Raw genomic sequence first — 14,379 nt, 5'->3', positions numbered from 1 at the left:
GAATTCACTGTCTGTCAGCTGCTTTGGTGTACCCGCTGAGTACTGGAAAGCACTTGGTACAGGCAGTTAGGAGGTGTCCGTCACATCTGCTGCAGAATAAGGCGTTTCTTTGCTGTTGTGTAACCACATTGCATGTCAATGTCAAACGCTGACATGTGTAGGGTCACAAATGACATTGGGCTGCATTATATTGTAGCTAGACGGGGGGGGGGGGGGGGGGGGGGCAGCAGATCGGAAGCCGATTTGCACACGGAGCATGCAGTTCAGCCATCTGTGTAAAATAGCCGTCAGAACTTTCTTGGGCTCCCATTGATTTAACCCAAACGCCAACGAAGGTAAATGTAGCATGCGCTGTTTTGGCGTTTGGGTGAAAATCAAATTACATAAATGGAAAAAGAGCGCCGCGATTACCATGTTAATCATGATGCGCTTGTGATTGAAAAATCATGTCCAATCCAAAACGTGGCAATTGGAAAAGTGTCCTAAGACTAAACTCACACGGAATGCATTGTGATGTGCAAGTGGCACATCGAAACAGATTTTAAAATTGTCCACTTTCAGCAACGCACTTGTCACAATGCATGATACCTCGTCGTCCTTCATTTGTAATGCGGACATAATGTTCATGTTTTGCAGCACACAGATCAGCTTACATTATTACATCGGGAGAACCTGTTGCACTGTGGAGCCAGTGTGACAATGTGAACGGGACCATTGCTGTGCAGTTATAACTTGCATTATAATGCACCACACATGAGGCTCAATTCACAAAGCCGTGATAAATGCTAACACGGCCGTGATAAGCTTAGCGTGCGGGTTAGCACGCGTACAGGTTTGTGCGCATAATAGTAAAGGTTTGCGCACATTAACTTTCCCGTTCACGCACTAACATATGGGTTAGCTCGTGAAAGGAGAAAGTTAATGCGCGCAAACCTTTACTATTACGTGCGCTAAGCTTATCACAGCCGTGATAGCATTTATCACGGTTTTGTGAAACGAGCCCATGGTTTGAATGCATCCTACTTCACTAACCTTTCAGCAAGCCTCACTATGGTCTGATATGACACAAGTGTGTTATATAAGCTGTTGTTATCTAATAACACAGACTTTTTTATAAATACAGGCCAGTTTTGCGGTATTTCTTGTGACTTCAAGCCTGGAGATCCTTAGTAAATCGGGGGCAGTGTTACTGTCCTGTGGTTGTCTGCAAGTTGCGCAGGCATATTCTGGGTCAGATGCTTTGCAAACTGGTAATATCTCATCTATCAGATGGATGTAAAGCAGCAGCATCCTAGCAGCAGCAGATGCAAGGGAAGCAGACATTCTTCAGCTTGTACTTCCTCGTGTTCTTTTTGGTGATTCGCTGGAACTGCTTTGAGCACTGAAGGATTTCATCACCTAGAGACTGACATTGCCGTAACTCCTCATGTCTCTGCTCCAAAAGCCTGCTGGATTTTTCTGCTATAGTTTCTAGAAGATCGTCCACCTGTAATGACAAAGACAGCAGGACTTCCAGTTGGGGCATTTCTGAGTAGTGACAAGCAGTACATTCTTCTGGTACGCTAATCTCAACTGAGCTAAGAAATGGAAGCAATCTAGAAAATGAAGACCATTCATCCTACCAAACTAAACCTCAGATTTGAGTAGATTGGTCCTGTTATGTTGCACTCCAGGCAGCAACTCAAACACCTATAGTTAGTCAAAGCCCAACCGAAAACTAGAGAAGACAATTTCTAACAGCATTCATGATTATAGGTTAATATAAAGCATGTATGGAAACAAAGTGCTGGACAGAGTGCCTTCTTTCATGGAAAAACGTGATTGTAACTGTAGTACAGCTTGACTCCTTTCCACTCTGGTTGCAGCTGCTGGGTCGAGAAGGCCACTGAAGTGCTAATACTGCCAACTTGCATGCAAATTCTATGCAGCATGGAATAGGGTCAATAAAATGCACTTCCTGACCATTTTGTTTTGCCTAATTCCGAGCTGCATATAATTGCATCTCACTGAACATCTGTACTGTTGGTTTGGTTAATCAGGTATAACCATACTTACATAGTTTTCTAGGATGATAAATGACGTGTCCATCAAATTCAAACTCTCAAATCATCTCCCTGACTGGATCAAGGTATCCTCTACAACAGCTGTCATAGACAAGGGCACCCTTCATAGTTAAAGGCTCGTGCAGACTTGTATACACGTGGTCAACTGCACGTTATCTGCAGTCGCGCGAGTTGATCCGCTTTTGGATCGGGCAGACTGCCTGTTATCATTCGCTCATCTAGTTGTTTGTCACACACGCACATGCCGAACTATCATCCAACAGACCAAGTTTGGACGATAGTTCAGCTGAAAAGTTGCACATGTGTACGAGCCTTAAAAATGTAGGTCTTGTTTGACTAACATACTCAAGCTTGTGTTGGTGAATGCTAATGTGCATATTGGGAATGCTGTAGATGTGGGGAACCATATTGAAGGCTTTTGCAAAGTCCAAATATATCACAACAGTCTGGTGCGGAAGTTGAGGATGCAAGGGCTGGGGGAAGAATCTGTGTGTATGGATCTGGCCAATGGACAGAAAGAATATGTAAGGGGGCAGGCAAGTGCTGTACCAACTTTTCTGGTTGAAATTGATGGACAGATGTCTTGTTTCATTCAAAGTAACTATGCATCCAAAACTTTTTTTTAAATGAAAGTATAGAATTTGTCCTGCGGTAAGATATTCCACTTTCACTGTGAAGAACCCTGTTCCAGACAGATGGTAACCTCTCCTTTCCTCCATGTATTGTTAATATCCTCTGGTCCTTTGTACAGACAGATGGATAAAAGGCTAATTTGCCAAGTTTTTATATTTCCCTTGCATGTATTTATATTTTACATGTCAATTAGGTCAACTTTCCCCAACCCCCAAATCCATGAATGAAATTAGAAAGCCAGAGGCCTGCGGACTGGCACTCCTGCTGATATTGCTTGCTGCTTTACATGTAACTACAGGGCACAATTTTTTTTTCCCCGGGGGGGGGGATGGGGGTTGCAGTTGAAGTGACACTGAAGCGCAAAAAATTATATCAATTGGTTGTGTAGTACGGATAATTACTAAAACATTAGTAGCAAAGAAAATCTTCTCATTTTTTATTTTCATTTCTATAGTTTTTTTAGAACATTGCGTCATTCTCTAATATTTGCAGTTTACACACTACACTCGGCATTCTAAATGATTTCACAGAGCAGGCTAGTGAACTTTTGAACTTTCCTCTGCAGAAAAAAAAAATACAGTGACAGACACTTGAGATAAGCTTCAGAAGACAGAGCTCTCTGCGACTTTGAAAGGCGTGGAGAGATCAGTGGCTCTTTTGCATAGATAACTGGAGTTTCTTAACTCTTCCTGTACTGGAAACAATATTAGAGTCGTATCTCTGCTGCTAATGTTTTATTTCCTAGCTGTACTACACATACAAATCATTATATCATAGTTTATTTTCACCTCAGATTCCCTTTAAGGAAAAGGCCCTGTCCATTGAACATGGTGCCTGTGTGAGGTTTAGGGAGGACCACCGATTTTCCACACATGCACAATGGCAACCCCCCCCCCCCCCCCATTCTTTTACCTCCATAACCCACTGCAAGCCCCCCTCCCCTGGGAATCTTATTGTGTCGCCGAATCAAACACCTCTGTCAAGGCCACACCCGGTCAGCTACATCTTTAAATATTGGTGGTCCACTAATAGAATAGCAGTGCTGGCACCACCCATCCACATGGAAGCCAGAAAGCAGTAATTCGCTGGTTTACAATCAGGTTACACTGCTATCCAATTGGACTCCGGTTGTCACCTGGGTATGCTTCACTTTCCTTTCCATTTCCATGGCAGCCTTACTACGGGGTTAATCCCGCCCCTTAACCCCACAGGACCTGTCTGTATAAATTTTGAGACCCTCCCCCCAGTCCAGTGCTTTTTTTTCCTCGTCCTACCCACAGGACTGTCATTTCAACTTTTTCTTTTTTTTTTTTTCTCGTTGTTGTTTTTGCCTACCTCGCTGTATTGGTGGTACAGCGTCCACGCAGCCAGCCCTTCTGCTGTGTGATGGCCCCGCTATTTGAGCTTAAACAGCTCTAAGCGGTGGATTGCCCCCTCTTTCTTGCCTGATCTTTCTGGGGGCACCTTATGGAGCGGAGTGCGCAGTAAACCTGCGCGAAGCGAGCGGGCGGCAGACTCATCCGGCGTGCGTTCCACCTCTGGGAGGAGGAAACTTTGTTTCCGGCTTCCGGGTCGGATCCACTTCCGGGGCACAGCGCATATGACGGGCAGCATTCGGGAGTCTGGCGCAGTCTAGGAGGACGCGCTGGGAGACGGACCGTCGCAGAGACGTTGTTACTGCCACTCACAATCCTGCAGGAAGCAGGAGCCAAGTAAGTGCCGGCTAGAGGGATTTAGCAATGTAACAGGAATGTGTCTCCTACCTTGTTACCGCTGCTAAAGGCAATATTTCCATTGCAGGGCAACTGTTTTGCTGCCTATTTTCCATCAGCTGCACACGGATTACTACAGATTTAAAGGTACATTACCCTACAAATGTATTATGTCCGCATTTTTCTATTCACGCTCCTCATGGCATTCCCTTTTTCTTTAGCTCTGCTGAAGGAATATGGAGGATGCTGCTGCCGCCCGCGCAACAGATCAGGCACCTCAGGATAGGTAGGCACGGTTACTAATTATTGTTTGTGGCACATTGTATATCAATTTGCTCCTCTGGTAGTAATTAACAGAAATATTTATTTCTGGTTTTTTCTACTCCCATACAGCCCAAGTGAGCAATTGGAGGATGCTGCGACACACAGAAGAGACTCTTCTGCACGTTCAAGCAAGTCAGGAAAATCGCAGACCCACAAGAGGTCTTCATCGGACTCTCGTCCGCGGAAAACCAAGCCCTGTTGGGCATGTGGAGAGACTTGTATGCCGGGGAAACTCGTATGTGCAGACTGCTTTTTTTCCATTCCTATGGAAGAAGAGCCTGTACAAGATTTGCCCTCTCTTGTCCAAGAGATCGTCCAACAGTCCCTCTCACAGCATTCTGCCCCTTATAGCACCTTGCAGGATTCTAGGGGAACGGAAGGCGCTTCAACATATGACATTCCGGAAGAAGACCCCACTATAGGCTTCGATTTTTCATTAGTTGACCCTTTTGTAAGATCTGTCAGGGAGGCGATACAGTGGGAAGAACAGGAGGAGCCCCCTGCCAAAACCAAACGTTATTACCCTCACCTGAAGAAAAAACCTGTGGCCTTCCCTGTGATGGAGGAGGTCACGGAAGTGATCCAAGACGAGTGGGCGAAAGTGGACAGGAAGATGTCCATGACGAACAAATTAGCTAAACTCTACCCGATGGAGGGAGACATAATCACCCAGCTGGACACCCCTCCGGCAGTGGATGCTTCAGTCATGCGCTTAGCTAAGCATGTGACCTTGCCATTGGAAGACGCAGTTTCATTCCGAGAGCCCCTGGAAAGGAAGGTAGACTTTGACCTAAAAAAGATGTATTCTTCGGTAGAAGGCGCATGTAAACCCGCCATAGCCCTTACTTCCGTATCTCGCGCCATTAGAGCATGGGCAGATAATTTAGATGGTGCTATCCAAGCTAATGTTGACAGAAAGACCTTATCAAGTTCCTTGGAGGAGTTCAGAATCGCGGCTGATTTCGTCAGCGAGGCAGCTTTCGATATTATCAGGGGAAATGTTAGGGGCATAATTCACTCGGTCACAGCGAAGAGGGCCCTGTGGCTAAGACCCTGGTCAGCCGATGGAAATTCCAAAACTTCCTGGTGCAAGATACCCTATGACGGAAAAAATCTGTTCGGCCCCAGAATGGACACAGCTATATCTAGGGTAACTGGGGGCAGGTCGGGACTTCTTCCCCAGGATAGAAAGCAAAGAAAATTCAGACCAGGTGATAAAAAACCATTTCAAAACAGATCAAGGGATTTCCGCAACTCCAGGAATCAGCAGTCCTTTCGGAGAAATTGGCAGGGGACGCAGTCCACCCTGTCAAGGTTCAACAAACAACGTAATCCTAGCCCCAGTACTTCAGCAGCCAAATCGTTCTGAGATCAGGCCCGCCTCTCTGGAACCGGTTGGAGGCCGACTGCAGAGATTTGTACATCAATGGGCGGGAGAAATAAAGGACAAGTGGGTAACCAGTACGTTAGCTCACGGTCACGCATGGACATTCAAGAAAGAACCTCCAGAGTCAATTTTTATGTCTACAACAATTCCGAAGTCAACTCGAAAGGCGCAGATACTAGACGAATACATACAGGAGTTGATGCTGAAGAGAGCAATCATAGAAGTACCAACGGAGGAAAGGTTCCAGGGCCTTTACTCCCCCTTATTTTTTGTAACAAAAAAATCGGGTCAGTTAAGACCCGTCCTAGACCTGCGTGTACTAAATCAGTTCATATTACAGGACAAGTTTCGCATGGAATCTCTGCAGACTATCACGCCAACAATACACCTAGGGGACTGGCTGCTGTCGGTGGACTTAGCAGACGCCTACCTGCACGTACCAATTCGACATTCTTTTCAGAAGTATCTAAGGTTCGCGGTAGGAACTGCTCATTACCAATTCCGAGTATTGCCATTCGGCATCTGTACTGCACCCAGAGTCTTCACAAAAATATTAGTGACATTAATAGCTTTGCTACGTCTGCAGGGACTCCACATACATCACTATCTGGACGATATACTACTGATAGCATCATCAAAAGAAGGGCTGTATCAACACAGGTCAATTTTACTACAAACACTCAGCCGGTTCGGCTGGCTAGTAAATTGGGACAAGAGCCAGTTGCAACCAACCCAGACGATTATCTTCCTAGGTGCGCAATTAGACACCCGAAAGAACGCGGTATCTCTGCCAGAACAGAAGATTGCGAAGGTGATATCAGTAGTGACGGAGGTCATGGGAGCAACATACCTGACAGCGAGGCAATGTTTAGCAGTCCTGGGAACCCTTACAGCAGTAATTCCCATGGTAAGATGGGCCCGCTGGAATATGAGATGCCTACAGATACCATTTCTCGAACAATGGAAGGGCGTCGATTACTTACAACGGATATTCATTATGCCGCAAGTAAAGCAGCAGCTCACATGGTGGTTGAACACTCGAAACCTTACCAATCATCATCAATTGGTCATGGAGCCACCGGTTCTCATAACCTCAGATGCCAGCCTCTGGGGTTGGGGGGCCCATATGATACACCATCATGCTCAGGACAGATGGAAACAGAATGTGTCGCAAATCCCAGCCAATATTCTGGAGATAAGGGCGGCGTTCGAATCACTCAAACACTTTGCCAGCAACATCAGGGGCAAAAGAGTGCTGATGAGGATGGACAATGTCACCGCCGTGGCATACATCCAAAATCAAGGCGGCACGCACAGCCGAACGCTTCTCAAGGAAGTAGAACCGATCATGGAGTGGGCTCAACAGAATCTCCTGCAGCTGCAGGCGGTGTATATACCAGGGGTGAAGAACCAGACAGCGGACTCGCTGAGTCGCGCCTGGGTGGACAACAAAGAATGGAGTCTCAATACCGATGTTTTCCAGATAATCTGCAGTACATGGGGAGTTCCCCAGATCGACTTAATGGCAACCCCATGGAACACCAAGTGCCAGAAGTTCTTCTCGAGGTACAAGTACCCGCAGGCGGCGGGTTGGGATGCTCTATCACTTCCTTGGAACTTTCAGATTGCATACATTTTTCCGCCAATCCAGTTGATGCACAGAGTCTTGAGAAAGATTCAGCAGGAGCAGGCGGTGGTACTCCTAGTGGCTCCTTATTGGCCGCGCAGGCCATGGTTCCCGTTACTACAGAAATTATCCACCACCACTCCGATCACTCTACCATGTGTGGAAGACCTGTTAACACAGAATCGCTTATTTCACCCTCACCCGCAGATACTGAATTTGACGGCATGGAGGCTGAGAGGAGGAAATTACGGGAACTAGGCTGCTCCCCAGAAGTAATTGAAACATTACTGAGATCTAGGAAACCAACCACCAACACAACCTACCATAGAACTTGGAAACGCTTCCTACTATTCTTGGAGGAAAAAGCTCTGAATATTTCCACCATTCAGGTCAATAACGTATTGGACTTTTTGCAGAGAGGTCTAAACTTAGGACTCGCTAATAGCACTATTAAAACGCAGATATCTGCGATCTCAGCCCTCACCCATCACAGGTGGGCTGTAGAACCACTGGTAGTCCAGTTCATGCAGGCCGTTGTAAAAATTAGACCACCAAAAAGGAACTGGTATCCGCAGTGGGACCTGCCTCTCGTTCTAAATAGTATGACAGGAGCGCCTTTTGAACCTCTGCAAGATTGCTCTCTACTTAACCTCACTCTTAAAGTTGTATTCTTAGCAGCAATCTCCTCGGGGAGGAGAGTATCCGAATTACAAGCACTTAGTTGTGATCCTCCGAATACACAGTTCTTTTCAGACCGAGTAACCCTTAGGCCGGTGGACGAGTTCATACCTAAAGTGGCCACACAATTCCACTTCAATCAGGAATGGAATCTACCATCTTTCTCAGATACCAATCTACAGTACCCCAGTACACTGGATATCCCTTTGCTGCTAAAACATTATATAGAACAGACAAGTGAATTCCGCCTCACCAGGAGGTTGTTCATAGTCCCTAACGGATACAAGAGAGGACACCCAGCAACGACCAGAACGATCGCAGCCTGGTTAGTTAGAGCCATCAAAACAGCATATACCAGCAGAGGGCTCAATCCACCTCAGGAAGTAACGGCCCACTCTACCCGTTCAGTGGCTTCCTCTTGGGCTGCCCTAGTAAAGGTTTCTCCAGATATTATATGCAGGGCCGCAAACTGGACGTCAGAACACACGTTCATATCGCATTATAAGGTCCATCCGGGTAGTCTATCAACTATGGAGTTTGGTACAGGTGTATTATCTGCTGTAAGAGACTCTAGACTCTGATAGCCATAGTATGAGATGCATTAGGATATAGGACCACGCATACATGATGTAATGTACAATTTATGATTTACGAATTAAAATTTTCTGTTTAAGGCATGTTGACCCACCCTCTTCATTTATAATCTACAGAGATCCCCGTAGTAAGGCTGCCATGGAAATGGAAAGGAAAACGGAAAATTGTATACTTACCTTCGGTAATTTTCCTTTCCTTTCAAGGTCCATGGCAGCCTACGGAGATCCCACCCTAGTTAGTTCCAGTCAGTTTAAGGACTAGTAAAAAAGAAGCACTGGACTGGGGGGAGGGTCTCAAAATTTATACAGACAGGTCCTGTGGGGTTAAGGGGCGGGATTAACCCCGTAGTAAGGCTGCCATGGACCTTGAAAGGAAAGGAAAATTACCGAAGGTAAGTATACAATTTTCCGTTTTCTGGCCCGCAATGACGTAATTTTATGTATACTCCGGCCCCCCAGCAGTCTGAAGTATGTTGACCCAGCCCCCGACCCAAAATGTTTGGGGACCCCTGGCCTTGAGCATGGCAATGTTACCAGTACTAACAGCAGAATTACTCAATTAGTGACACGCTGTATAAAGGTAATGCATGCGTTGCTATGGAACTTTGTGTTTCATAGGATGTAGGAGCAAGACTCTACCTATGATAACTGAAAATAACAAGCTCTAGAGGTTCTAGGTCTTTAGGGAGAGATGAACAGCTGCAGACATACATAACACTTCTCAAGGGATTTTTACATTAAAAAAAAATATTTTTCAATGGCAATACTTGGGATTTAGATTAATTAACAGAATTTGCCTTTTTCATCTTTGGGTTGAGTTGGGCTTCAAAGTGATATCCCAGATGAAAATGAAAGGCACAGCTGCATAACCTATTGGTAACAGGTTTGCTACAGGCGTGTCTCCTTGTTAAATGATCCTTTTGGCTGCATAAACTTTGAGTTGAAAATAATGAACAATGAGATGTAATCTTGTTGCACATGAGGATGTACCTGCATTTGTAGACCATGCACTGTATACTCTGAATGCTGCTTCACCTTCTCCACAGCTTTCTTCTTCCTCTTCATCAGTGCGAAGTGTCTCTTTTTAGTAGAATATGAACCCTACACAGAAGAAAAACAGGTGAATCAGATTTACAAAACAGTACTAATGAAAAGGATGGTAGCTTTAACCCTTATGCTACGTACACACATGCGACAACGATCGTTCGTTGAGAACGACGAACGAACTTTTAATTGATGAAAGAACGACCTAAGTAAAGTTAGTTTTAAAATGTGTGTAACGATCTGATCGTTAGAACGAACGTTACATCACGTAAAGCAACTATTGCGCTTGCGCATAAAAATGAGAAGTTTCATGGAGAAATAGTGAAATGCGCATGTCAAGCCTAGTACGAACGATCGTTTCCAACGATGCACTACTTTTGCAAACGATCGTCGTTGGAAAAAATCCGCCGAGACAGAACTTTCTTTTGTAGCGATTTGGCTCGTTCGTCGTTTGCCTTAATAGTCGGTGGTTCGTTTTTTGTAACGATCGTCGTTGGTAAAGATCGGGGAACGATCGTTACAAACGACTATAGTCGCATGTGTGTACGCACCTTTAGACTGCCTCCAATGTCTTTAGGTGTTCTGTGTTCACATCCATATGCCACGGACGTCTAAAAGCTTTTTAACCTGCTGAGCGGTCTGGACGAGCTCAGCTCGTCCAACACCGCCAGAGGCTGCCGCTCAGGCCCTGCTGGGCCGATTTTTGTCAAATAAAAAGCAGCACACGCAGCCGGCACTTTGCCAGCCGCGTGTGCTGCCTGATCGCCGCCGCTCTGCGGCGATCCGCCGCGAGCAGCGGCGAAAGAGGGTCCCCCCAGCCGCCTGAGCCCAGCGTAGCCGGAACAAAAAGTTCCGGCCAGCGCTAAGGGCTGGATCGGAGGCGGCTGACGTCAGGACGTCGGCTGACGTCGATGACGTCACTCCGCTCGTCGCTATGGCGACGATGTAAGCAAAACAAGGAAGGCCGCTCATTGCGGCCTTCCTTGTTTATTCTGGGCGCCGGAGGCGATCGGAAGAACGCCTCCGGAGCGCCCTCTAGTGGGCTTTTATGCAGCCAACTTTCAGTTGGCTGCATGAAATAGTTTTTTTTTAATTTAAAAAAAACCCTCCCGCAGCCACCCTGGCGATTTAATCAGAACGCCAGGGTGGTTAATACAAAACTACTGTCCCCATATTCCTCTGTACGGACATCTAAAAGGACATTTTGTACAATATTTTGGCCCAGTGCCAGATTTCTACTTCACTTGAAATATGCAAATAATTCTAGGTTAATGCAGAAATATGCAAATGTTACTGCAAAACTATGTAGCTTGAATATGGACCAGTGAATTTTTTTTTTTTGACAAGATTTGATTAGTCCATTTTACATTACAATGCATTTCTTAATAATTAGTATAAATCCTTATAATAATTAGCATAATTCTCAATCATCTCAAATTTATTTGCACCTCAGTAAGGATTCTTTTCCACTGGCAGTTGATAGGCCTCTCAATCTTTCACAACTGCTAGCTGCTGCCTGGTAACTGAATGCTGCTGCCAGATAACTGCTCACTGCTGCCTGGTAACTGCTTGCTGCTGCCAGATAACTGCTCACTGCTGCCTGGTAACTGCTCGCTGAGCACACAGCTCAACTGTCCATGGAAAAGAGGCCTTACAATCCTATTGACTAATTCGGACTTTGTTACATGTAGATTTGGGCAAGACATTTAATAAACACAATTCAAACATCTGGCACTGGTGTGTAGGTTTTGTAAAAAAAAAAAAAAAAAAAAAAAGCTGGCAGTCTAAGGGCTAGGTTCACAGCGGTCAGTTGCATAACACAGACGTTATAAAGTATGTTAACTGCAATGGAGACTGGACAGAGACCTTAGTACAAAGCCTGCATGCAGCAAGTTAGAATAACATGATCAGTTACAATGCAGCACAGTGAAGAGCCCCATAGAATTGTATGGGCTGTAAGTTGATGTACAGATTTATTCTACGACGCAGCTGACAACTGTGAACCTAGCCTACGGATTAAAGGAAAACTCCAAGATACCTCAACCCTTCTGGCGGTCTATTAAAAACCGCCACGGAGCAGCGCAGCAGCTTTTTAAAAAAAAAAAAATTTTAAATCATGTAGTGAGCCTAGGGCCTAGGGCCTCCGGCGATCTGCGATCAGGCAATCCCGTTCAAAGAACGGGATTTCCTGGAGAGCTTCCCCCCTGTCGCCATGGCGGCGGGCGGGATGACGTCACCGTCGTCGTGACGTCATTGGGAGTCCCGATCCACCCCTCAGCGCTGATAGGCCAGGCTGCGCAAGGGGTCTGAGGGGGGGGGGGCGGTGCATCGAGTAGCGGCAAATCGGCACGGAGCGGCGGCAATCAGTATGCACACACAGCTAGCAAAGTGCTAGCTGCGTGTAGCAAAAAAAAAAAATTATGCAAATTGGCCCGGCAGGGCCTGAGAAATCCTCCTGCTCGGCTTACCCCAAACTACGTTCGGGGTTACCGCCAGGAAGGTTAAAGTGTTAACGTACTTATATTTAACTACATGACGGCTGCTCCATGCCAACGGGCGTGGCAGCGGCGGCAGCCCCAGGACCGCCTAACGCCAATTGGCGTAAAGTCCTGTGGCTCCAAATTAACCCCTTGCCACCCGTGAGGACCTGGTCTGACTAGAGTACAGCAGAGTAGAGCACAGCCCAGCTATAGAGCCCAGCGATCGGACTCATCTTTTTTTTTGTCCCTAGGGGGACATGCCGCCGGAGGTGTCCGATCGCTGTGGCCGTTGTTTTTTCTTTTTTTTTTCCTCAGCCTGTATCAGGCTGTTTCTCCCTCCCTCCCTTTCCCTCCTACCCTCCATTCACATAATTGAACAGGACGGTGATCCATCCTGTTCTGCCTCTCATAGGCATCAACCTATGAGAGGACGGCGATCCCCGGCCAATCAGAGGCAGGGGATTGCCGATCGTGTACAGCGCTGCCAGACACCGCAGGGCTGTACAGTTGTAAACAAGGGGGATTTATTTCCCCTTTTGTTTACAAACAGCCCGCTAGCCATGATCGGCGGCTAGCAGGCTAATCACGGAGATCCGCTCTGTGAACTGGCATGCGCTCGGAGCGCAACGTGAACAAGGCCTAAAACCTTCTCTGTATTGTTTCCTCAACCTGATTAAAGCATTTTGCCTTACATTTACTTTTCAGGACCTGGAAGTAAATTTGACTTTCTGTTTGACTTCCTCATTCACTTGGATTTTTTTTGTCCAGTGTGCCATCACGGCACAGTTTAAATGACCTTTGGAAAGATGTTTTATGCCTTCTGTTGTGTGAACAATATAGATACATAAAGAATTTCAGTCACTTTTTGACTTGGGGACAGAAGTCATAAAAGGTAGAGGAGGGAATCTACGCAGTTAGGAAACTGAAAAGACCCAGTTAGAAAATCTGTACCTCTTGTGACCAAAAGGTGGCACTATATAACTGTTTTATGGTACAACAGCTAACATTCAATGGCCATTTGATGTAATATTGCGTATCTGGGTTTTCGTGTTACATTTACCTGCAACAATAGAGAAAGTAGTAATGTCCAGTGGCGTAGCTAAGGAGCTATAAGCCCCGGTGCAAGTTTTACATGGGGCCCCCCAAGCGCTCTATACGTAACAATTAGCGCACCAAAACCTGCCAAAGACAACACAGTGTCAGAGGTGCAAGTAGAGGATGGGAATCTTCTAATGATTACTACTATTTAAAGAGGAACTCCAGTGAAAATAATGTAATTAAAAAAGTGCTTCATTTTTACAATTATGTATAAATGATTTAGTCAGTGTTTGCCCATTGTAAAATTGTTTAAATCCCTGATTTATTTTCTTCCATTTATCACATGGTGACATTTTTACTGCTGGCAGGGGATGTAGCTGCTGCTTGCTGTTTTGGCAGTTGGAAACAGCTGTAAACCGCTATTTCCCACAATGCAACAAGGTTCACAGACAGGAAACTGCCAGGAGTACCATGGTCCTCAGAGTTTCTTGTGGGAGGGGTTTCCCCACAATATCAGCCATACAGCGCCCCCTGATGATCCTTTTCTGAAAAGGAATAGATTTCTGATGTAAAAGGGGGTATCAGCTACTGATTGGGATAAAGTTCAATTCTTGGTCACGGTTTCTCTTTAAAGCATCTATAGAAGTGATTATTACCAGCACAGGGCTAATAGAGCGCTAAAACTGTGCTTGAAGGAGGGCCCCTCGGGGCCTCTCTGATCCAAGGGCCCCGATGCAGTCGCTACCTCTGCAACCCCTATTGCTACGCCACTGGTAATGTCTATACACATAGTTTACTGT

At 45.9% G+C, this 14,379-nt stretch overlaps 1 protein-coding gene across 2 annotated transcripts in view; it reads right to left on the bottom strand.

The window, feature by feature from the left end:
• Nucleotides 1-1,000: 1,000 nt before the first annotated feature.
• Nucleotides 1,001-14,379, bottom strand: part of C9H3orf49 (chromosome 9 C3orf49 homolog) — a 39,321-nt gene continuing 25,942 nt past the window's right edge. For both annotated transcript variants that reach the window (XM_068251757.1, XM_068251758.1), the window contains exons 4-5: nucleotides 10,008-10,118; nucleotides 1,001-1,486 (exon numbers count right to left, since the gene is read on the bottom strand). In XM_068251757.1, the coding sequence (XP_068107858.1) occupies nucleotides 1,292-1,486; nucleotides 10,008-10,118 (306 nt within the window). In that variant the 3' untranslated portion in view covers nucleotides 1,001-1,291. The remainder of the gene's footprint in view (nucleotides 1,487-10,007; nucleotides 10,119-14,379) is intronic.

This window comes from Hyperolius riggenbachi, chromosome 9, assembly GCF_040937935.1.
Source record: "Hyperolius riggenbachi isolate aHypRig1 chromosome 9, aHypRig1.pri, whole genome shotgun sequence".
NCBI lineage: Eukaryota > Metazoa > Chordata > Amphibia > Anura > Hyperoliidae > Hyperolius > Hyperolius riggenbachi.
This window is presented reverse-complemented; position numbering and strand designations above follow the sequence as displayed.